This window comes from Limanda limanda, chromosome 23, assembly GCF_963576545.1.
Source record: "Limanda limanda chromosome 23, fLimLim1.1, whole genome shotgun sequence".
Lineage (NCBI taxonomy): Eukaryota > Metazoa > Chordata > Actinopteri > Pleuronectiformes > Pleuronectidae > Limanda > Limanda limanda.
The window spans coordinates 12,136,063-12,159,326 of NC_083658.1; the positions used below are offsets into that span (position 1 = coordinate 12,136,063).

At 39.2% G+C, this 23,264-nt stretch overlaps 2 protein-coding genes across 2 annotated transcripts; one reads left to right on the forward strand and one right to left on the reverse strand.

The window, feature by feature from the left end:
• Positions 1-1,488: 1,488 nt before the first annotated feature.
• Positions 1,489-8,435, reverse strand: ndfip2 (Nedd4 family interacting protein 2). The gene is made up of 8 exons (XM_061067403.1): positions 8,239-8,435; positions 4,360-4,576; positions 3,995-4,125; positions 3,744-3,831; positions 3,364-3,488; positions 3,012-3,078; positions 2,552-2,657; positions 1,489-2,475 (listed from the first exon to the last, which is right to left on the reverse strand). Exons 1-7 carry the CDS (start codon positions 8,263-8,265, stop codon positions 2,554-2,556), a joined length of 759 nt encoding a protein of 252 aa, XP_060923386.1. The 5' UTR covers positions 8,266-8,435; the 3' UTR covers positions 1,489-2,475; positions 2,552-2,553.
• On the forward strand, positions 7,910-22,002 carry LOC132997032 (dynein regulatory complex subunit 4-like). The gene is made up of 12 exons (XM_061067402.1): positions 7,910-8,455; positions 9,256-9,348; positions 9,906-10,093; positions 18,785-18,979; positions 19,466-19,666; positions 19,787-19,841; positions 20,293-20,495; positions 20,767-20,922; positions 21,083-21,163; positions 21,297-21,500; positions 21,642-21,707; positions 21,795-22,002. Exons 3-12 carry the CDS (start codon positions 10,076-10,078, stop codon positions 21,858-21,860), a joined length of 1,245 nt encoding a protein of 414 aa, XP_060923385.1. The 5' UTR covers positions 7,910-8,455; positions 9,256-9,348; positions 9,906-10,075; the 3' UTR covers positions 21,861-22,002.
• Positions 22,003-23,264: the final 1,262 nt, after the last annotated feature.

Below are 23,264 nucleotides of genomic sequence, written 5' to 3' on the forward strand. Positions count from 1 at the left end.
ATCTAGTGGATTCATTTTATACAAACTGCAGCAAATGCTCAACCGATAAGAGAGAAATAAATACCACAGTTTATCCATGTGATGATTGACGGGATAACTGACCTCACACATTTGAAACCTTGTCATAATATGAACAATTAGAAAGATTGTTGTGGAGCCGTTTTATGAATCCTAAACTCTAAACCTGTGCAAACGATAGCTCAAGTAATCTGCTTAATAAATCAGGCTCTGTGCACAGTAAAAATAAACAGAGAGGCTTTTGAACTTTATTGGCATTTTGGCAAGACATCATCCGTCAATTAAATTCCAGTTACAACTTACATAAAATGCATAACAACTGCGAGAGAAGATGTTACAAGGATAATTTTTTGGGCTGCCGTCGCAGCATGTTTATTCATCATTTATTTACAAACAAATACAATGTATGTTGTACTAGATTGATCCTAATATTCAACCTCACTCACTGAGGCAGAGAAACCATGCAGCAGAGCTTGAATTCATCGAAAGAGCTTGATATTGCTGTCAGATACGACCAGAGTCCAAAAGAAAAAAAGACAAAAAGAGAAAAGAAAGGTTAAAAAAAAAAAAATAGTTTGACAATACTCAAGCTGTCACAGTTTGGGCTAAAAGCAATTAAACAAGACACACAATAACAATATAATCTATTTAGTTTTTTTGACCAATGAAAAGTGCAAAAGGCAAATAATCCATTCGGGACGATTAAGAATTCCAGTTGAAAACTTGCATGGCTAAGATAACTTTCTTTTTAAATTATTTTTCTACCCCCCCCCCCCCCCCCCCAAGTCAAGTTAAGTAGATTCTCAAATCATTCTGTACAGAAGTTCTCCAAAGTGCAAATATTATAAATTGGCATAAGCTGGTATACACATCTCATTTTCCGGATGATGAAAATAATCAAGTAAGAAAAAAACGAAACAAGCAGGTTCATGACGTTACACTACTCGTGCTCCATCCGCGCCGGACAGCGTCCCGCGAAACATTGTTCCTATCACACGATTAAAAAGGTGGGTCGTCCACGACGAGAGCTACGTTCCATCACCAAAGAGCCTTTTCGCTTTGCGAAGAGAAAAAAGGAAGAAACGTTTAATCTTTTCTTATTGTTAAAAAGCCTAAATCCCAGAGAGAGATCCGTGTGGTGGTGTTGTCCCAAATAATGCACCACGTGTGCAGCCAGTCATGTTTCCTACTGGTTTTTCAAGCGCTGCATTTTCCTCTCAATTTTACCGGTGATTCAATTCAATTTTGTTACTTGTTCCGTCAGCCTTTTAGCTTCTTCTGCACTGAACCTGATGATGTAACTGGTTCTCGATCTGTGATGACTTCACTATTCAACTCCATCTACCCCCTTATCACAGGACTTTACATCCACAAGTAATATCGGCCATCACAAATAACTAAATTGCATAAGACTCTTGGAGTTTGGGCTTTAGCCTGGCAACGTCAACACATTACTGCACTGTACTGTACTGTGGTGGACTAAGGTGTCCACCACACCTCTGGGTGAGTCTGAAGTTGCTGTAAGTTTGGTTTGTGATACGTGAATGGAGCCGTGCATGTGTCTCGTTTTCGTCATACACATTTCAGTGCCCTGAATCTAAAAATCTTCCTTTTAGCTCTTGTGCTGCTGCTTCTCGGGGGTAGAGAGGCTGAGATGTCCACCATAAAACTATCGGCTAAACCACGATTTAATTTGACCGCACTGCACAAGTTCACGTGTTAAATGCTACAGCACTTTGAAGTGAAGGCCTTGGCACACAAGAAGCATTTCTTCATTCTTGAATTCACGTTATTAATATTTTTGAAGCAGGAGTCGTCCTCCTCAGTCTGAATCAATTGTTAGCCGAATAGCGAAGGGTCAGGTGCATCAAAATCGGCACGCCAAACGATTTTGTGCTGTATATGTGCAAAGGCCTTTAAAGTAAGACTTTTTAAAAACATCCTGAAAATTAAACAATGTGGAATGGTTACATTAGTACTGAAGGTGCAGTAAGCACGCAGAGGGTGAATTCTCTACTTGATGTTAGAAACAAAGGAGAAACTTCAGAGAGGTGTCCACCTCCTACTCGACACTGAGCATTTCTCATTCAGGTCTTACAACCAAATTTCCGTTCCTTTAGGATAAATATTGAATTTATTTCATTGTGCTTAAATTTTGCGTTGTTAGGTCAAATCTGATATGATTTCTCTGTGTGCTCTTGCGTTCAGGGCTTTGAATCAAAGAAAAACAGAAATTAAGCACGGGAAGGGACGTCGAAGATGTATTGGTTTCGGCCCGGTTCACAAGTAGCGGCTGCGCGGTGAGTCATTTTATTCTTTTGACGGGACTGGTAACACTTTCTCCCTACTTTCTTTCCCTCATTCCTTCACGGTGTCCTCTCTTCAGTCCTCAGTCAGGTCATTCGAGGGGGAGGGAAGGAACTTCACATTGAAAAGGAATGGTGATGGCGTGGAAATCTGCGGGAAATCCAATGCAATCATTAGAGCAAGCTACAATGGGGTGATTTATTTTCCTTTCACACATGTACTCTACCTTTAGTAGAGAAAGAAGAGACGCGTTCGATGAGAGGTGGCCATGTTCTCGGACATGTTGCGCACTTTTAGATAGTTGACGAAACCTCTGAAGAACAGCAGCAGACCTGTGAAGGGAGAGGGATGACTCACTCACTTGAAGAAAACAGAAACTTTTACTCACCTCATCCTTGGTCTTGCTTTTCACCATCGCTGCTTCTTGATCTTTGTATTGTCTGCAACTAAGCAACCAACCGCAGAGTAGACAATCTGCTTCCTGTTTACAGCGGCTCGTGAATGGTCAGTCTGTGTTAAAGGTTGTGTGCTTTTTTATGGTGTGGACAGCGATTGCTTTCGATACAGAGATAATCGCTTATCTGGAAGGTTTTCATTTGATTTATGGGTGTAGCCTAAGCTTGTATATGGACCGATAGGGAAAAACTTCAAATTCAAAGTTCAGTACCATTTAACAATAAACTCACCGAGCAGCAGGAAGATCCACCAGAGCCAGTACTGACCATTGAAGTAGCCGGTGAAGTAGTCAGAGAACTGGACAGGGGAAAAGACATTTATCACTTTTAGCATGTTTACTTGGAGTAAAATCTGAAGAAAATAAGTAAACTTCTACCCGGGGTTTTTATGATCATTACTTAAATAAGTCTTGCATTTACTATATTCATCCATATATGTTAAGATGACCTGCATTAGAAGACAGCCACTGCGTTTTTCCTTTATTTGTTTGGGGGGAAAAAGTTAATCTCAAATATGCTAAGACTATTCTCATTTTAGTAAGACACCTGTTGTGTGGAGTGAATTTAATTGATGCAGTCTAACCCTAACGATGAGAATCCACTTGATGAGGGAGAGGCCGAAGCCACAGATGGCTCCGTAGCGTCCTGCAATGGTGTTGGTCAAACAGAAGGACAAGCAGAACCCGATCCAGTTGAACAGGAAGGCCACTAGAGGACAAACAGAAAGACGACTTGTCAAATTGCTTTGTAATATATGCCAAAAAAAAAGGAGGAAAATAGCAATGATTAATTCACGAATATATATATTGAGCTGTGGATATTTGTGGCAATTCAAATGAGATTTTCTTTCGATAGTTAATCTCGAAAAACAGCTGGTGGAAATGTTCAAAATAATACTGATTCCACCCTCTTGTGTTTTAACAGATGGTTTAAGAAAAATCAATAAACATGACCCAGACTTACTGAAAAAGGCCAGCATGAAGATTCCATCGTTTCCGACTCGCAGCTGATCAGCGTCGCTGAAATCATCTCTGGGAGGGAATTCATCGTCCTGACACAGACAAACCACAGACAAACCAAACGTGAGGTGGCTTTCAAAAATACACAAACAGACGAAGGATGAAGGATGTTGACACAAGTGGCCCCAAAAAAAGATCTATAACTCTAGGAGGAGATTTAGGATTGAAATCTGAAGAGAGAGTGTGTCTCCTCACCCGTGGCATCACCTCCACGGTGGAGGTAGCCATGGCCGCCGCTTTGGCCTTCTCCGCTTCGTCATACGTGGGCAGCGAGGTGGCAACGCTGTAGGGTGGAGGTACTGGGAAGTCACTTCGGTAACTAGTCTCTGTGGGACGGACAGCGTGGTAAGGAGGCTTGTTTATAAAGTGAACCGCATTTTGTGTAGTTGTCGGAGCAGTAATGTGCAGCCATGGAAATCAACAGGGACTCGTGGGTGAAGTCGTTCCCGTAAGTGCCACAAAGTTTGATGCAACCCTGCTGCCGTGGCAAGCATGCAAACACACTGTGGAGAAATTACAGTAAAGACAATCTGCGTTTAAAGACACAATTAATGGCGTACCAGGCACGGCAGCTGTTGCTCCCAGTTCGATGGACGCGTACGGCGGCGGGGGAGCCTCCGCTTCCCCATCAGTCCTCGATCCCGACCCCTCCGCTGCAGACGAGCTGGCCTGGGCCGCGCTGTGGTCCTGGCCGGACGTACCAGCCAGCGCCGCGGCAGAAGTGCATGGCTGCTGCTCGCTGGTAGAGGCCTCCGAAGAGTCGTCCTCGTTGTGCAACTATAAGGAGGAAGAGAAAACGAGCAGAAACAGATCAGATGTAAAGTCAGTTGAAAAGTGTGGCTGCTTGAGAAATTTATAAAACCAGCTCCAATTTGATTGCGTGATTACTTGACTTAAATGACAAGCAGAGGGTAAAAGAGGACAGGAGCAGTCGTAAAGTTGCTATTCATGAGCTGCGTTTGGGGGATTTTGCAGCTGAACATCACAACCTTTGTTTGTAGCAACAGCAACATCAGGAAGTTATACAACACAAGGGGCTTGATCACAATCTGATTTTTGTTTATTGACTTTTTTTGCAGAAAGATTATTCACCGGATTTCACTGGTTACGTCTCACAGGCACAAAGGATTTTCCCCAGTATTTTACATGTTGTCCACATTATGGACTTGAGGGTGAATTTTTCTGTACTGTTCCTAGAATTGAAAGTCTCCTTTTTTGTCTTTGGTAATTTAACATGCAGCCATTTCTGCAAATTATCTGTCTGTTATTTGACCTCACTATGCCAGATGATTAAAAGTAAATCAAAAGTCATGCGCATTTTATTAGTTACACGCCTCAAGATTTTATTAAACCACACCCTGTTTTTCAAAGTATTCCCGATCATAGAAGTTTTTCTGCAATAACTTTTGAATGTCTAAACGGTCAGTGATACTTCTATCTAGTAGTTTGCGTTCCCATGCTGGGATCACATTGCCCAACTAAGCATGAAGGAAACATGTACTGTATGTAATCCAGTGCTATTTGATGTCATTGATAACAGTCTCATTGTTGACTATTTGTTCTCCTACAGCATTGGAAATCCAACATTTCCGACTTCTGCTGCTTTCCATTCTAAGTGTTGGCCACTGGCAAAACTCTTGTTAGCTTTAGTTGAGAGGCACTCACAAGATTACAACTAGAAGTGTTTGCTGTTTTTTTTTTTAAAACATATTTATTGGTTTATACTGGGGGGATATATGAGGGGAGCAACATCACCCCAGAGCATGTTGACCAGCTCTTGTTTTTGCACAAGAATCTAAACCCTAACCCTAACCACTGGACGGAGATATTTAGTAAACAAAGGTTGGGTTCTTAAAACCATCTGAAACTTATTTGACATTCATCTACTATTTGCCACATATAGTGCATTCATTTTATGAATCCACATGTGTAAAAGTGTATTTTTGAAGTTCTAAAAACTGATTTAAATGTTTGAGCTTTGGAGCAAAATAATCTGTTTACACAAAGCTCTAGGTCAAATTTCAGTGTCAGTTTAAAAAGGCTGAGATGGACTTTGGGAAAATAAAGACGTGGGCTTCATGCTCTATGCAGGGCAAACTTAAGAAAACAGCCTGACAGCTCCAACAATTTATTGTGCAGAGCCATTACACCAGCTCACAAATCAGCAACACATTTAAGGTGTGTTTACTGTTACAATTCTAACAGATAAGCACAGACTAATCTAGTCACAAGTTAAATGTCTGAATAAAAAGTGTCTCTATGCAAGTGTGGTTGAGCAAGTTAAACGTGGTTGTAAAAGAAATGTTGAAAAGTTGCTTGAGGCTCGTGTTGACGTGACAAACATTAAAGACCTTCTGCTTTTGAGACTTTAGTCGCCACGACCTTATCTGAAGAAGTGGGTGCGGTGGCGTCTAAATGCTGAAGGCGCTTTTAGTTTGTGGATTTGAATGGAGCCTATATTTTTCCCGGTGCTTCAGAGTTGTAATTATCAGCAATATAATTATGCGTTTAAGAGGGACATTTTCCATGAAGTAATGGAAATGTTCCTGCTGTGGGACACCAGTACAAACAGGAGCAACTCCCTTTGTAATGACATCTGCCGAATAAGAAGAGCTCAATAAAGTTATGGACATTTCATAAGACATACAGTGGAATCTAGAGGGAAGTTAGTTCATCGCCGTGTAGATAAACTGTTTTTAAAATATCTAGAAAATTCCAAGCAGCCCGTAAAAGCTCCACCAGCACAGGGTTTGAAGTACAAGGCAGAAAGTGAACGAGCGCCTGACAACTGGCTCCGAAACAAGGACAAGGCAGAACGCACCCCGCGCACAGGGGATTATTAAATATCTTTAACAACGTAGCCATATAAGCAAGCCTGTGTGTACAAATATACTCGGGCCGGCTCAGAGCAGCAGCGCAACATACTTGAAACAAACCAGTGAACCTTTAAGAAGCAAAAGTAAAATCCACTGGAGAGTATGTGGCTGTCAGGAAGTAAACACCACAACATGTGAGAAGAGGAATATCCTGAGCAGCATGTAAAATAATCCTTGAGAATCCGCTCTCCCAAGTTGTATATTGCGACGGAGTATCAAAGCAGACCAGTCCTCTGCTTTAGTGTAGGTTTCCAAAATATTATGACTTTAATCGTGTTAAATCACAAGTTTGGACATTCTTCTTGTAATGTTATGTCTTGATTTGTGAATGTTTTTGTTCAACTTGGCCCTAATACTCTGCCATGGATCATCTGGTATTGTATTAATGGGAGATGTCTAATTTGAAAACAGACCCTGCATTAATGAGGAAATGTCAGAGCACAACACCAGCTCACACTCTGGCACAATGTGATTCACACTGGCATACCCAGAACCCTGGGCGTCCGAGCACAAAGTGCACTTTATCTCGACATGGTCACCACTGTTACCCAAACTTCTGAGCCGCTGTTGTTGGAGCACACGCCCGCTAATCCATCAGAGCAATCGCCTGCACGTGTTCAGACCACACAGCAAACTCAAATATTTACCAATGAGTGGGGGAGAGGCCATGTTTTAATGAGCGTTTGAGCGTTTGGACTGGCAGTGGGATCACAAAGTGCCCTATCATTGAATCTGTAACGGGAAAAACAACAAGATGTACTTTGGAAAAGTTAGTGATTAAAGTAATAGTTGGACTATTGAGGTTGGTTAGTTAGTTGTAAAGATATCATTAGGTTCTTTATTATAGAAAGTCACGGTTCAGATAAATTACAACTCAAACCCATAAAATACTAGCAAGTAAAGATATTCGTATTATTGTTCTGAAAGTTCTTTCTTGTAGAAAGTCTGGATCAACGTAAATTAAAAAATTAAAATGTAATAGCAGCAAGTAAGATATGATTGTTATTAACGTAGTTAGTAAGTGTGTTGTTGGTGAGTGTGACTCAGGGTCCACCTTAAATACAACACAATTCCATACAAGTGCTAACAATAATAGTCATTAGCATTAGTGGTGTATGCTAATGTTGATAGCAGAATCCCCCATTGAGCCACAGTTAGCCAGCTAGCCTCTTGTCATGCTAACACGAGTCCACAGCAAACTGTCGCGTCAACAGCCGTGTGTGGTCCCAGGTTTAATAAGGTTCATGTAAACACAGCCACGTGTCTGACCATCAAGTGTGTGTGAGCTCCAGTTCAGGCTGTAATTTCCCACAGGCCCGCGGGGCTAAGGCTAGCTCAAGTTAGCCTAGCCGTTGCGGAAGTGTCCACTCGCAGGCTGGCAGTCCAAACTAAGTAACAAGAGGGGAAATCCACAACAGGACTCGAATGTGTGTGTTGTTTGTGTTACCGCTGTCTGTGATGTGACGTGTCGCGTGAATGTCAGTACTGTGTAGTTGTGGCTTCGTGTTCGATCGAGGCCCCACTTCCGGTGTGCCACAGGCCGAGCTGGTGATCCCCACTCACCACTTGGTATCGGCTCGCCGGGTCCATCCCCGGTTCGGTTCAGCTGGGAGATCCGGCCGAGGGGAGTCCGACTGCTGAGTGTGTCCGGGCCTCGAGCGTCGCGATCCGGGGACGCTCCTGTCAAACTGTCGCTGGACAACAGAGGAGAGAAATGGCTGCGACCCGCTGGAGTGCTGCTCAGGAAAATAACTGCGAGTCCCGGGGAGGCAAGCTCAAGGTACAATGTGACACTTCCTTTTGCACACTTCACAATAAATCACACACAACAGCGTTATAACTAAATATACTTTATTTGTACTAAGTTGTGAAATACATGGTCCAATTATTGTCGTTATTATTATTATTATTATTATTATTATTATTATTATTAGTGGTGGTAGTAGTTGCAGTAGTCACAGTACTAGTTCAATTATGTAAAGTTAGTTAAACCATTATTATTATGAATATTCGGACCAATTTTCTAAATTCTAGAATTGACATTTATTGTGACCAGATGTATATATTATTATTATTATTATTATTGTTATTATTATTATTATTATTATGTGTCCGTTATTCATTGTTCTAACATGAAGTATTCACCTCAAAAATGTACATGAATAAGGGATGTGTAGGATGTGTTGCTGCTGCTGATTCGTTATTGTTCATTGAGCACACTGTATGTCCACTAAATAATGCTTGATTTTCTTTGTATATATTGCTATGTTTAGTTTAGTTTAGTATTATTTAGTAGTTATGAACAAATTCATAGCAGCAGTAAAATAAGCATATATATCGAGCAACTTGAATCTTTGTATCACTGATGTCAAATGAATGTTTTTTATATTTGGCTACGTACTGATAGAGTATTGTTGTTAAAGGTTCTTTTTGCTTTACGTATTTTGAGGTCTTCCTATCTATGTGAAACCTAATAATCTGCCTTTCACTCACTTATTGTGTGGATATGTAAAGCTAAAGTAGTTTTAACTCCCATTGTAAGTTTATTTTGAAACCGTGATGTCTTCTGTGTGATTGCAGTGCGCGTCTGGCTAACTTGACGGGTGGGGATGAACACGGATTTCCAAGGATTGAAGAATTGTGATGACGCAAATACACACGCACAATTAAATGGTAAATAAGTGAAACCAGTAGGTAGAGCCAAAGTCCAATCCGACAGCAGCAACTTTCTATTATGATAAGAATCACACATGACTCTGATTTGACCAGAGATGGTGACAGATAAGTTTCGTTTCTAAAAAGGCCCAAATGACTTGAAGTATATTTGATTGTATAGTTCAGTCTGTCTTTGTCACTTATTATTAAAGGCAGCAGCATTTCTATTAGCCTATGAGGTTCCTACTCGTGGTCAGAATGTGGCCTTGAATGAAAAACTCATGACCCTCGAACACATGTCATCTATCTGATCCTTCACCGCCTTAACTTATTAACCTAACTAACAAACCCAGAAAAAAACATGACACCAATAAGTGATTGATTTAAATGTAGCACTTTTCTGGAGTTATATCCCCTCTGTAGGAGACTGTCATTGTTGTAGAGGTATAAAATACGAGGAAACAAAAAATAGAGTTTCAGTCTACTAGCTCATTGACACTGTTTTATTTTTTAATAGTACCACAAAGCCTTTATTAAGGTTTATTCATCAGTCTCCACTTTCTCCCGCTATCCAGAAACAAAGCCTAAACAACCTAGGTCCGAACTCCGAGCGTTTTGTGCCGATGTCGTCATCTGGAGCCGGAGACGATCATTTCAGCTGATGCACCCACAGAAAGGCAGTGAAGTTCCCTGGAGGTGTTGCACCACAGTGTCTTCTGGTGGCTGCATGGACTAACTGCATGTTATGTTAAACTCTCATCAGGTAACGGACACACTTTATGGTTTGTTGTTTTGAAGGTTGATGTGATTACAGAAATAAATCACACATGTCATTGTAATATCAGGAGTATTTTATTTATTTATATATTCAAGATTCAAGAGTTTATTGTCATATGCACAACGATTACATTAAGCAGTCGCTTGCAATTAAATGCTTGGGTCACAGGCTCTCTTATAGCAATGTTCAGAAAATTACAAGCAGACAAAAAAAATATAGAGTAAAATAAGATAAAATAGAATATTAACATTTTAAAAATATAAATAAAATGTACATACCATATCTAAAATATATTTATACACTTAAAGAAAATAACAAAAAGAATAGTGCAAGTGTGTGCAATAGTGTAAAATGCAATAGTGCAAATTTGCTAAGGTGCAGAGAATATGTGTGTGTGTGTATATATACATACTCACATACACATATACACTCACTGTGGCAGTGCCACAAGACTCTCCAACACATAGCCAGAGACATGGGAGTAGCTTTTTGGCCTACTTTATTAAATCCAAGTGTAAACATAAATTCCAAAGTCCAACTCCAACTTCCCGTGTGTCTCTGTGAGCTTTGCTCATATCATGAGTCTGTTCCCTGAGGCGGGTCAATCAGCTGTCACCTGTTCTGATTGATTATCTGCTGTCCTAGCTCCCCTCACATACATTTATGAATTTCCAAACAATAGTATGTTGTCCAAAATAGTTTGTTCACTGAACTGTTAAGAAATTCAACCTTTCAAAAAATGTAAACAAATCCAACACCCCAAAGGCGATATCATTTCAGCACCTGAAACCAACTTTTATTGATTACTTATAAGATAGTATTTACATGTAGGTTATAGTAGATATCAAATCATGAAATACACGTTTGTCAATCATGAAAAACATTTACAAATATGGAATTTTGTCGATTATCATCTCCTTTGATTTTCGCACTAAATGTGCTCGCGCTGCTTCCCCGCTGAAAGGACAGAGGCAGGATCGCCGGGGAAATTGTCATCAATCCACAATTGGAAAAAAAGTCAAAGGTTAGCATATTATGACACACACGTAGGGCAATAGACACGTGAGCAGCCCTTGCAGAGTGTTTTTACAGTACTTTGAAGTATCCTGAAATGATATATTTTCTACAGTGAAAATCCTGAAATGATCTATTCCACATAGAAAATGTTGGACTTTAATTTGAAAAATCTCCAAATCTATACACTAAAAATGTTTGATATTCAGTATGTAGGCAGTCAGAGAGCTCCTGAACACAGGCATATCAGAGAATCAGTGAATCGGAGGTGGAGAGTTCAAGTCCAAATGAGGGAAGAACGTAAACATTTTTTTTTCTTTGTCTTTCAGAGGGGATCTGGTGAACTCCTTAAGTAAACAGCAGTCAATGATTTTTTAATACAGTTTCCTGTATTAGTTTGTATGAATTGATAGCGCCACGTAGTGGTCAGTGTGAAAATGAAGTTTTAGCAATCGGTCCCGAATTGCACACACTTCATCAGATACTTGACCTGAAGAGATACACGAGTTTGTATGCAGTGATAGCGCCACCTAGTGGTCAGTGAGAAAATGAAGTGTGAGCAAACGCCCACAAAATTCTGTCACATGATCAGAGCCCCTGGTTTTCTTTGTATTTTGTTCTTTGTAGTATTATTCCTGTAGAATAAATACTGTAACTGCAGAGCTTTGTGCCATTCAGTGTTTCTTGTTGCACACATGAGCCAAGGTGTAACAAGTGGGCGCTCGTCCGTAAACCAGATCCAGGTTAGTTTCTCACTCTTTTATCTACTGAGAAAGTAATAGGCCTCTTGTAGGTTAAGGTTCCCTTGGAATATTGTACTGGTTGCCCAGGGTGTGTGATAATTTTAGAGTGTGAATGTAGTGCTTTGATCTTACATCGGTGGTACTAATTGCATTTAATATCAGGCACTAATTAGAGGGATTTACCTTTTTGAGTTACCTTTCCCGGTAGGAATAAGCAACAGTATCTCTGTTGGGGGGTCTGTTGGTTTGTTATTTTTGTTTGTTATTTTTGTGCATAAACAGGATATGACTTTGTGTCTTGGGTACACGTCCATGTCCGTCTGTTGAGTGACAGCATAGCTGGGGCTTTACCTGGTCATTGGTTTTGTGTTTAAAAACACCTGTCATGAAATGCATGAAGACTAGGGTCTAGAGAAGGTAGTGCGCATTGGTTAGGCAGATAGTCAGGGGAGAGGTATTCCAAAAGTGATGAAATATATATAAATTAACAATAACAATTTTTAAAAAAAGGGTTATCTGGGTTGGTTCTTTTGAAACGATGGCTACCATGGAGGACTTTGTGCAGTGTCCAAGTGTGGAGGTGCTTGGAAAATGTACCAGGGAGCAGTTGCTAAAAATTGCAGAGCATTATTAATTAGAGCTTCCTAAAATGGTTTGCAAGGAAGTAATGTACTCCACATTAAAGGCCCAGTTAGGACAGGTTGGTGTTTTGCCAGTGTTTTCCCCTTCTGTTTGGTCCAGAGATGAGGTTGATGCTGAAGAGGAAGTAGCTGCCAGATCAAGGTTAAACGGCAGTACAAGTTTTTTCCTTTTTGACTTTGTTGACAAAAACAACATTTGAACATGCCAACCCAGGTTGGGACCAGGAAGCAGAGCTGCAGTGCTGAACACTTCTCTGCGCTCCCTCTGGATCAGTCACACAACCCCATAGAGATCGTGTCTGTCCACCGTCCGATTAAATTATTTAAATTAAACAATAACAGAGCGAGAACTCCACACAATAATCTAATATAAATGAACACAACCTCTGAAACAACGCAGGAAACTAAGACTTTCAAATGTGGTCTTTTAAACATTAGATCACTGTCATCAACGGCTATTTTAGTTAATGAACTAGTCTCAGATTACAACATAGATTTATTATCCCTCACTGAGACGTGGCTGCATCCTGATGAATATGTCAGTCTAAATGAATCTACTCCCCTGAGTCATATAAATTCACACGTTCCCAGAGAACTCAAACGAGGAGATGGAGTTGCTGCTATTTTTAACTCCAGTCTATCCTAAACCTAAACTCAGTTACAACTCATTTGAATTTCTTGTTCTTAGTCTTCCACGCCAATCCAGGAAACACCAACAGCCAATCATATTTGCTGTAGTTTACCGTGCTCCAGTGACTTATACTGAATTTCTAACGGAATTCCCTGAGTTTTTATCAAACCTAGTCCTAAAGGCCGATCAAATTATTATTGTTGGTGACTTTTATATCCATGTTGACAATAATAAAGATAGCCTTAGCGTAGCATTTATTTCGATACTAGACTCAATTGGTTTCAGTCAGTGTGTACACCAACCTACTCATTGTTGTAACCACACACTTGACCTTATATTATCATACGGTGTCGGAATTGAACCTTTAACAGTACCTCCGCACAATCCAATACTATCAGACCATAATTTAATAACCTTCAATTTTTCATTATCTGAATATATGCCACTAACAAAAAACAAATTTTCAAGATGTCTACCTGATAGTGCTGTAGCTAAATTTAATTACATTTAAATCCGTAATATCCGTCGACATAAACAACAAATTCTTTTACTCTTGGAATACAAATGTCGTGAATACCCACTGTTTTGAGTACAGCTGGCTTCATATACTTTTTTTTGATTTGGTTACATTTCTCTCAAGTGTCACTTGGCAGACCTATATATGAGTGAAGAGACTACTTCTAATAAGACAGATAAGATTCAAGTTAAATTAATTTCATGGAATGTGAGAGGATTAAATGGCCCTGTTAAGAGAGCAAAAGTCTATCAACATCTTAAACTCCTCAGCACTGACATCGTCTTCCTCCAAGAAACCCACCTCAAGATAAATGATCATATAAGGCTCCGACGACCGTGGTTAGGACAGGTATTTCACTCAGTTTTTGACTCAAAGGCCAGAAGGGCAGCTATTTTAATTTCAAAAAAGATTCAGTTCATACCAGAAAGTATAGTACCTGACTCTAATGGACGCTTTATCATGGCCTCGGGCAGACTGTTTCACTTACCTGTTATATTAGTCTGTGTCTACGCTCCTAATTTTGATGACAGTCAGTTCATGGCCACACTTTTATCTTCACTTCCTAATATGGATACACACTATTTGATTTTAGGAGGAGACTTAAATTGTGTAATGAACACTCAGCTAGATCGCTCAAGCCCTAGAGTGACCAGTTTATCAAAAATGGCGACAACACTGCAATCTTTCATGGGAGATTATGGAAGCTGTGACCACTGGAATTCCTTACATAAAGATACTAGAGTCTATTCCTTTTACTCTCATGTGCACCATGTCTACTCAAGGATAGATTATAGATTATAGATTATTTTTTATTGATATAGTACTATTACCATCTGTACGTGTTATTGAATACTCAGCGATAGTCATATCAGACCACTCTCCGGTCTTACTAGATTTCAGATTTGACTCCCCTTCGGCAGGAACTCCACAGTGGAGACTCAATACATCGCTGCTGTCCAGTGATGCTTTTTGCTCTTCCATGAAAGAAGCTATTGAAAACTTTCTATGTTTTAACCGCTCAGAAGAGGTTAGTTTGGGAAAGCCTTAAACCTACAATCAGAGGACAAATAATTTCTTATTCCTCTCATTCTAATAAGCTGCGCAAAAAAAAGCAAACTGACGTAATGGATGAATTATCCGAATGTGATAGGCAATATGCAATAAATCCCACCCCAGAGCTGTACCAACGAAAAGTAAATCTCCAAACTCAGTTTGATCTCTCTTCGACGGGAAAGGCTGAATATAATATACTAAGATCTAAAGGCTGATGGTATGAGTATGGCGACAAGGCTAGCCGGCTGCAGGCTTTCCAGTTCAAACATCAAGCAGCATCAAGACACATCCCCCAAATCAACACTCACTCAAATGGCTTTACAACATCTCCTCCGGAGATCAATGCACCTTTCAAATTATTTTATTCCAATCTATATACTTCTGAGCCCCCTCCAACGGACTTGAACATGAATCATTTTTTTGATAGCCTAGAAATACCCTAGAAATACAGCAACACGGTTATCACTAAATCAGCCAATAACTGTAGAGGAAATACTTAGCAGCATTAGGCAAATGAATAATTCTAAAACACCAGGGCCTGACGGGCTGCCATCTGAATTTTACAAATTATTACTAGACATGTTTAACCATTCCCTGTCTATAGGCTCTTTACCAAAAACTTTAACAGAGGCGACTATTTCCGTTATTCTTAAGAAGGATAAGAACCCTGCTGAATGTAGTTCCTATCGACCAATATCACTTTTAAATGTGGACTTGAAAATACTATCAAAAATTTTAGCAAAAAGATTGGAAACATGTCTCCCTTCAGTAATCTCTAGGGACCAAACTGGCTTCATCAGAGCTCGTCAGTCCTCAAATGTCAGACGGCTATTAAATATTATCTCTTCCCTGTCCAATGAAATAAAGCCTGAAATAGTGCTCTCATTGGACGCGGAAAAAGCCTTTGACAGGGTGGAATGGGGGTACTTATTTAAGGTACTAGGAAAATTTGGATTCGGAGAAAACTTTATTGCATGGACACGCCTTGTTTATAAATTACCCCTTGCCCGTGTTAACACTAATAGACAGTACTCATCATATTTTCCCTTGTCCCGTGGTACCCGTCAAGGCTGCCCGCTGTCGCCGTTACTTTTTGCTCTTGCTATGGAGCCGCTAGCCATCCGGTTGAGATCTTCCGCACACCTGCAAGGTGTTAAACGGGGAAACATTGAGCACCGTGTCTCCCTGTATGCAGATGATCTATTAATTTACATAACATACCCTGTTTCATGTGCCAAAAATTTAATACAGACACTAGAGGATTTTGGTGCATTTTCAGGTTACAAAATCAACCTCCAAAAATCTGTTTGTTTTCCAATTAACTTCAAAGCCAAAACACTCACGCAGGGACAAATTCCTTTTAATTTCTCTCCAGAAAGTTTTCAATACCTAGGGATCAACATCACCCACTCTTTTAAGGGATTGCATAAAAATAACATTGACAAATTAGTAAATAAAGTCAAAACTGACCTACAGAAGTGGTCCAAGTTGCCGCTATCATTAGCAGGCAGAGTGCAATGCATAAAGATGAATATCCTGCCAAGATTTTTTTTTTTTTTTCCAATGTTTACCTCTCTTCCTGACAAAAACATTCTTTAAAAAACTTGATCAAGCTATTCTCTCATTTGTGTGGGCGGGCAGGGTGGCCAGGACCAATAAAAGCACCCTACAGACAGCAGGGCAGGAAGGTGGGCTGGGTTTACCTAACTTTATGTTATATTACTTGGCAGCGAATATACAAAAGATACTCAGCTGGTGGTACGAGAGTGAGTAAGACTGGTGTAAAATGGAGTCCCTCTCCTGCCACACCTCTTCACTTGTGGCTCTGACATGCTCCCCTTTGCCACTCTCAGTTTCAAATTATACCTTAAACCCTGTAATCATGTCAACTTTGAAAATATGGATCACCCGTGATCAGTTTACCCAAATAATCTCAGGTTCTAAACCAACAACCTGTCTCTTAGATCCCATTCCTACAAAATTACTTAAAGAAATTCTGCCCCTAATAGATAGTTTGTTACTGAACACAATAAATCTGTCATTATCATTTAAAATAGCTGTAATCAAACCCCTACAGAGGAGGAAGACCATATCTACGAGGAAGACGGCCGCCTCTGTCTTCTATCAGGTCCTCAGACAGGCTATGAGTAGCTCCCGCGGATCACTTTATTGACTAGTATATAGCCAAAGGTTAAAGGGGAGGCTTCGTTTAAGAGAGTAGCTCTATCTGAATTCAGCCATGTTTCAGTCAGGAAAACAAAATCAAGCTTATGTTCATTGATAAAATCATTGATGATGAAAGTTTTATTAGTAATTGCACAGATGTATAAAAGAGCCATTTTTAACTGCTGTCCATGTCTGAGCTTTTCGACTGGGCTTTGATTTTTCATTTGCACGTTTATTAGGCTAGACCCTTCCTCGACTGTCTATTTGCTTTTTTTTGTTCATCACAAATAAAGTCCAATCTGGGAGTAATCCTAACAGGAATGTCAGAGGCTGTGTGTGATTGTGTACCTGAGGCATACTGTAATTTATCCACAAGGTGGAGCTAGTGGCACTTTGGGGAGCTTGACTGTTTAAAGTGGCATCATAAGAGCAGGTGGTGACAGGTGATGTAAACAGTTTCTGCAGCTCTTGTTGAGAGTCCTCTTTTTGTTATCTTTGTTTCATTTACTTGAACTAGCACCCTTCTGCCTGCTTTTCTATTAATTTACGTACCTGTGTTGTCATTGGAATCATAGTTTTAAAATACCTCAAACAAGTTTATTTACCAATATCATCAGGTTTTATGCCCCTTCTTGCCTAGCAAGTTGGGTCGTAACACATGTTAATAAAAAAATTACTTAATTTGGTAACACACAATTTTTAAAAAATGTTTCAAGTGAACCAGTTAGATCAACAAATTTACTTTAGATCAGATGTACTTAATAAACTGAGTTATTTCAAATCAGATGTTTGCTTTAAAAGTATCAAATTTTCCAACTAAATTATTCGCTTTACTTAAAAGTAAAATACTGATCCTTAACTACCTAATATTTTGAATAAAGACACAGTTTTGAAGGTTACCTTTGTGTATAATTTTAGCTTGTGCAATACAGATAAAATACTAAAAATATAAAAAAATATGTATACATGTTTTAGTTTTCTAGAATAAAAACATACTCAAATGTAGATCCCTTTTTCTGACACCAACAGTTAAAAGGATAGTTCGACCAAGAATGAAAATTCTTCTCCCTCATAAGTGTTTGAATTCATTAAACACATTTGGAGTTTCAGGGGTAAATAACATTGCAGCCGAATCCAGTACAATTGAAGTAAATGGGAACTCCTTCAAACGAATAAAATCAATGTGGGATAAAACTTTTAAAGCCTCCATATTTGGTTTCATCAAAGTGTCCATAAGCCCCGTCAAGTTAGACTTGTAATGGTGTCATTTATACCATGTTTTAGGACTTATCGCTGCTGTTATCCACAGCTGTGTTCATGTACACTACAAAGGATTTCATTAGGCAAATAATTTATTTTGGTGTCAGTTTGCTTTAATGTCACAGTGTCATTGATTGCTATGATGTCAGAGATTGCTTTGATTTCTCAGCTGGGCCATTTCTATGCCTCTGCTGAAATATTTATACAATCTGAGGAGAAACAAGAGAGTGTGGGTGTTTTTCCTTGGACGAAAAAGAAGGTAAATATTACAACATGACGCCTGTCTCACACCATGATGTAAGACACCATTAGGCAAAGCCTATAACACATATTACTTTTCTTCATACTTATCCTATTCTTATAATTATGTGTGCCTAATGCTGTATAAAATATTTTACAAAGCAACAAGTAGCCTCTAATGAAAAATGAAGTGTGTGTGTTTGAAATAGAAGTAAATCTGTGAATATGAACATTTTAGCCAAAAAAAAAGCCCCATCACTCGTGGACGATACAGCTAGATAAGAGCTGGAATAGAGGGAATAGCGGTTGGGGGGCTTTTGGGGTGACATTGGTTGTAATACCAATTAAAAGCGACTAGAAATATCTCAGATATACTGTAGCACACCAAAAATATATGTCTGTCTATTTCAGATGAAAGAACAAATTGTGCACCTCCGAGAGGAGCTGGATCGAGAGAGGGAAGAGAGAGACTACTTTCAGCTGGAGAAGGGCACGATCCTCATCTCTGAGAACACGCAGAGAGAGCTACAGGAGATAAAAGATGAACTCAAAAACCTAGAAAAGGTCATAAGAGAGGATGAGAGGCACCACCAAGTAGAGATCAAGGTAGGGAGTAGACACTTGTGGTGTTGTCAAAGTGCTCAAAATTTCAGAGACAGGATTTCACAGTCTGTATTTTAATCCCGAGTATGACAGAACAGGGAACAAGGTGGTCCAGATTTATTTGACTGAATTTAGATGACTTAGTCAGAACAACTTTTACCATCCCACAATGCAGTTTGTACTTTCTTTAGTAGCGTTCAAGTACATTTACCATCTACCAATATTACATTTGTCATCACCATCAAAGCAAGGATTATGGAGATAAACTGATCCTTTCATGAGCTCTTCACTGGTGAAATGTAAAATCAAAGCTGCTGAATATCTCATCTTTGCCTGTGTGAGAGTAGGATTTAAAGTAAGCTTAAAAGACATGGTGTTGCATGGGATCTATTAGGGTTTGTGATGGCACAGCCTGATACCCACTGCAACAACTAGTGACAGATCAAAAGAGGATGAATTTAAATTCCAATTTTTTTTTCTCCCCACTAGGTGTTGAGGCAAAAGATGAAGCACAACCTTTGTGAGCACCAGAACATGATCTCTGAGTTGAGAGCAAATGCTTTAGTCTCAACTGAAATACAGCAAAAAGAGCAACACAAATTAGAGACAGAGCTTCATAAGAGAATGAAGGCCGTCAAGGTTGAGATCGAGGAGATAAACGATGAATACCACGTCAAGGAGCTGGAACTGGTTTGTAATACACACCAAGTCTACACGGTTTCTAAACTATAACAAGTTTATTCAGTAAGTTTTTTATCTTTTGGCCTGATGTATTTCCTTTAAATGCCAGCTTGGTTGTTGTCTCAACAGAAACATGCAGAAGAAATGACTAAACTGAGGGACAAATTGGAGAAGCAACTCATAGGTAAACTAGAGACGCACTCAACAGACACCATACCTCTACCAAAGCCTTATAGTCACCTTATGTTCAATTGAGCCACACAAAATTGCACACAATCGTGAATAATAGTCCACTAAATTTACCTGATGCTTTCATCATCAAGATCCATAAATGATTACCTTGGAAAATAATGAAAATGTTTAAAAAAATATTTCGCAATGTTAGAGCAAAAACTCCTGGTGTTTGCCCCTAGGCCAAAATAGGTTGTTTATGGCCCATCTCCCATCCTTCCACTGACTTTTGTGGAAATCAGTTGTCCCGCATAATCCTGCTGACAAAAGGACAGGGGCGGATAAAAAAACCTCCTTGGTGGAATTAATAACTGACCTAATTTTGAGTTGTGATAGATTAATTCAACACTATGTGCTGTCAAGAACTAAACGAGCGGCATAATTTTGTGTTGCTTTTTGAATAGAAACTGAAGCTGTGTATGAGGAAAAGATGACGTTACTGCTACAAGAGCTGGACAACATGAGGAAAAATGAGCTCAGTGAGAGAGAAGATAAGTGGAACAGCCACATCGATGGTCTCATATTAGACCACAACAAAGCTCTCAGTGAAGCTAGTGAGCTGGGTAAAGACTTACAACAGGTTGTGGATGGGAATGATTCACTCAAGGTACAAGTTCACACACTCAGCCTCTCTCAGAGTTAAAACAAAGAAATGCTTGATGTTTCTTTTCGGCCTGCAGCTGATAATTATCTTCACCATTGATGAGTCTGTTCATTATCGATTATTAATTGTTTTGTGTATACAATTGGTGAAAAATGGTGACTGAAGGCTCATCTTTACTGATGATCAATTTGAGATCTATTATTATATCTGTTGGATTTCTTTTAATTGTTGCAAGCATATTTTTTTAATCACGTTTTATTTAACTTTTTTTCAGACACAAATCAAAGAAATGAAGATGAAACACAAGCAAAAGAGCAAGGACCTGATCCCTGTTTTGTGTGATTACAAACGTCTTGCTGAGAATCTTTCAAAAGATAAAGAGGAAATCATTGAAAAGAAGAAAAAAATGAAACACAGCGGAATGGAAAAGGTTGTTAATACTTACGTCTTAAAATGTTAGGTTACAATTCCAACTTGTACACTTATAGTTGTTGCTATCAGCTCCTTAATTGATTATTTGCTGAGCATGTGTTTTAGTCACTGACGTGTAGCATACTTTAAATTAACATTAGTGACTCTATTTATGAAAGGACACCAAAGAAAAGATCATAGTAAAGAAGATGAATGATCTTAAACAGGATCACGAGACGCTGAAAGAGAAATTCAACAAGGTAAAAGTAAAGATTGAGTTGCACTGTGTCATGTAGCTCAAATGTCAACATGTTTTGTCTGCACCTTGGGTATAGCCAGAAGTGACTGTTTTTGCATATGTATGTCATGTGTGTGTATGTGGATGTCGCACAGCTTCAGCTTGAGAAGGAAGAGCTGTACAAGACGCACAATATTCAGGAGGTGCATCATAAAGCAGATCTGAAGAAGATGCAGCTGGAAACGAAGCTGAAAGCTCTCACCGACAGTCTGGAGAAGACAAAGGCTCAGCTCCAGTCTGTGCTGTCTGCCTCTAACATGGACCAAACAGCCCTTTGTGAGGTCATAAACAACATTGAGGTAACTGTTTATGTTTATCTACCTCATGACTTATTCCTCTGCACTCACTCATATTCTTGGTTGTTGATCAAGTTTAATTTATGCTGTTTGTACATGAAAGAAAGAGGTTTTGTTTTCATATGATCTATTTTCCGCTTGTAGGAAAACCTTGACTCCAACAATAATACCATCAAGATCTTACGATATAAAAAAGTTCAGATTTCCAAGGTTAGTGGTTATTTTCATATTTGCTTAAATATCAATGATGATATTTGAAAAAATTTGCACTGAAAATCCTACTTCTGGTCCTGACAGGTGCATGGGGATTTGCTGCTGTACTATAAGGCCAAGCTAAAGGCTCTTGGTGTCCCAGTGGAGTAGCTTTGTGCTGGAAAATGTTAGGGACAGGCCTTTGATATTGGCTTTGCCCCAAAAGTGCCAAAACAGACATATTAATAAAAAACACCATCAGCTGTGAAGCAGGGACTGTTTCCCTATAGCAAAGCAGCTGAATTAAAAAACATATTTACATTTGTCATGAAAAGGTTATTGTATCTTTAATAAGCAACATGTTGCTTTTTCAACCTATACATTTTTTGTTTACTCGAAACAGGTTTAGAAGCATGAAAATGTGACCAGGACATCCCTACTTTTGTACTCAGCTCTCTTATTTTCTAACAAGGAATTTAAAACAACAGTCATCTCATAATGAGAAGTAGATTTATGGGAGTCCTGACCACCTAGAGAGCTGGACACATGCCAGGTAGGTGCTCATTAATCCAGGAATGAATGGAGAGGAATGACATTTTTTACAAAAAGGGAGTTGAAAGGGGGCGTGGTGCATTGAGCTGGGCACCTCATAGCAACTTTGCATGTTCTCCAAGTGCTCTGGCAGTCTCGAAGACTTTATCAGATTGTTAGGTTGATTAGGAGCAGATCCTGTTGAAAAGTGAAGTCATGTCTTATAATACTTAACTTGACCCAAACTTTACCCTAACTATTATCCTAAACTAAGTTTATTCTTTGCAAAGCACAATTCTGTTTAAACAAGTTTAATGTATTTCAATATTCTTGAATAAAGAAAAGATAAAGACAAATGGGACGGGAATTATGTAGAATGTATTTCAAATGCTGACTGGGAACTATCCTTATAAAACTCCAATAAACAGAAAAAAAAAAGGAAATGCACCACAGGGGCAAACCGTGACTTTGCGAACTGCTTTCTATTGTGTGTGTAATTTATGTTATGAAGATGGAGATTTCCTGCAGATCTTATAGATATCAAGTCAGTGTTCATTGCAGTGTTAAAGCTCAAAGGTGAGCTCTTAACCTTGAAACCAGTCACGGACTGGAAAGTGTGTTTGAGACAAGAGACAATTTACTTGCTGTATAATGTGACAATCCCAATATCCACAGATTTGCAATTTTATAAATTGGAAAAATCATGTTATTAGTATTATTATCTTTTTTCTCAACACATTAACTGGGATTATGCCTGCAATTGAATTGAATTGTGATGCATACTACAATGCTCTTCTAATCGACTTGTATCATGTATCATGAAAATGTATGTTCAGCAAAAAAAGAATTAAAAAAAAAAGAAGATTAACTGCTGGCTGGGCAAAGGGGGGTCCCTTGTCTCACAACAATCTTGTGGCTGCTACCAATTGCATCACCATAGTCGTCACATTTACACCGCCATGTTGGCAGGAAAAGCCTTATTAAAAATGAATAGTGCCAGCGTTGATTTCAAGTCGTCAGACTTCACTGCCCACTTTGGTTCCA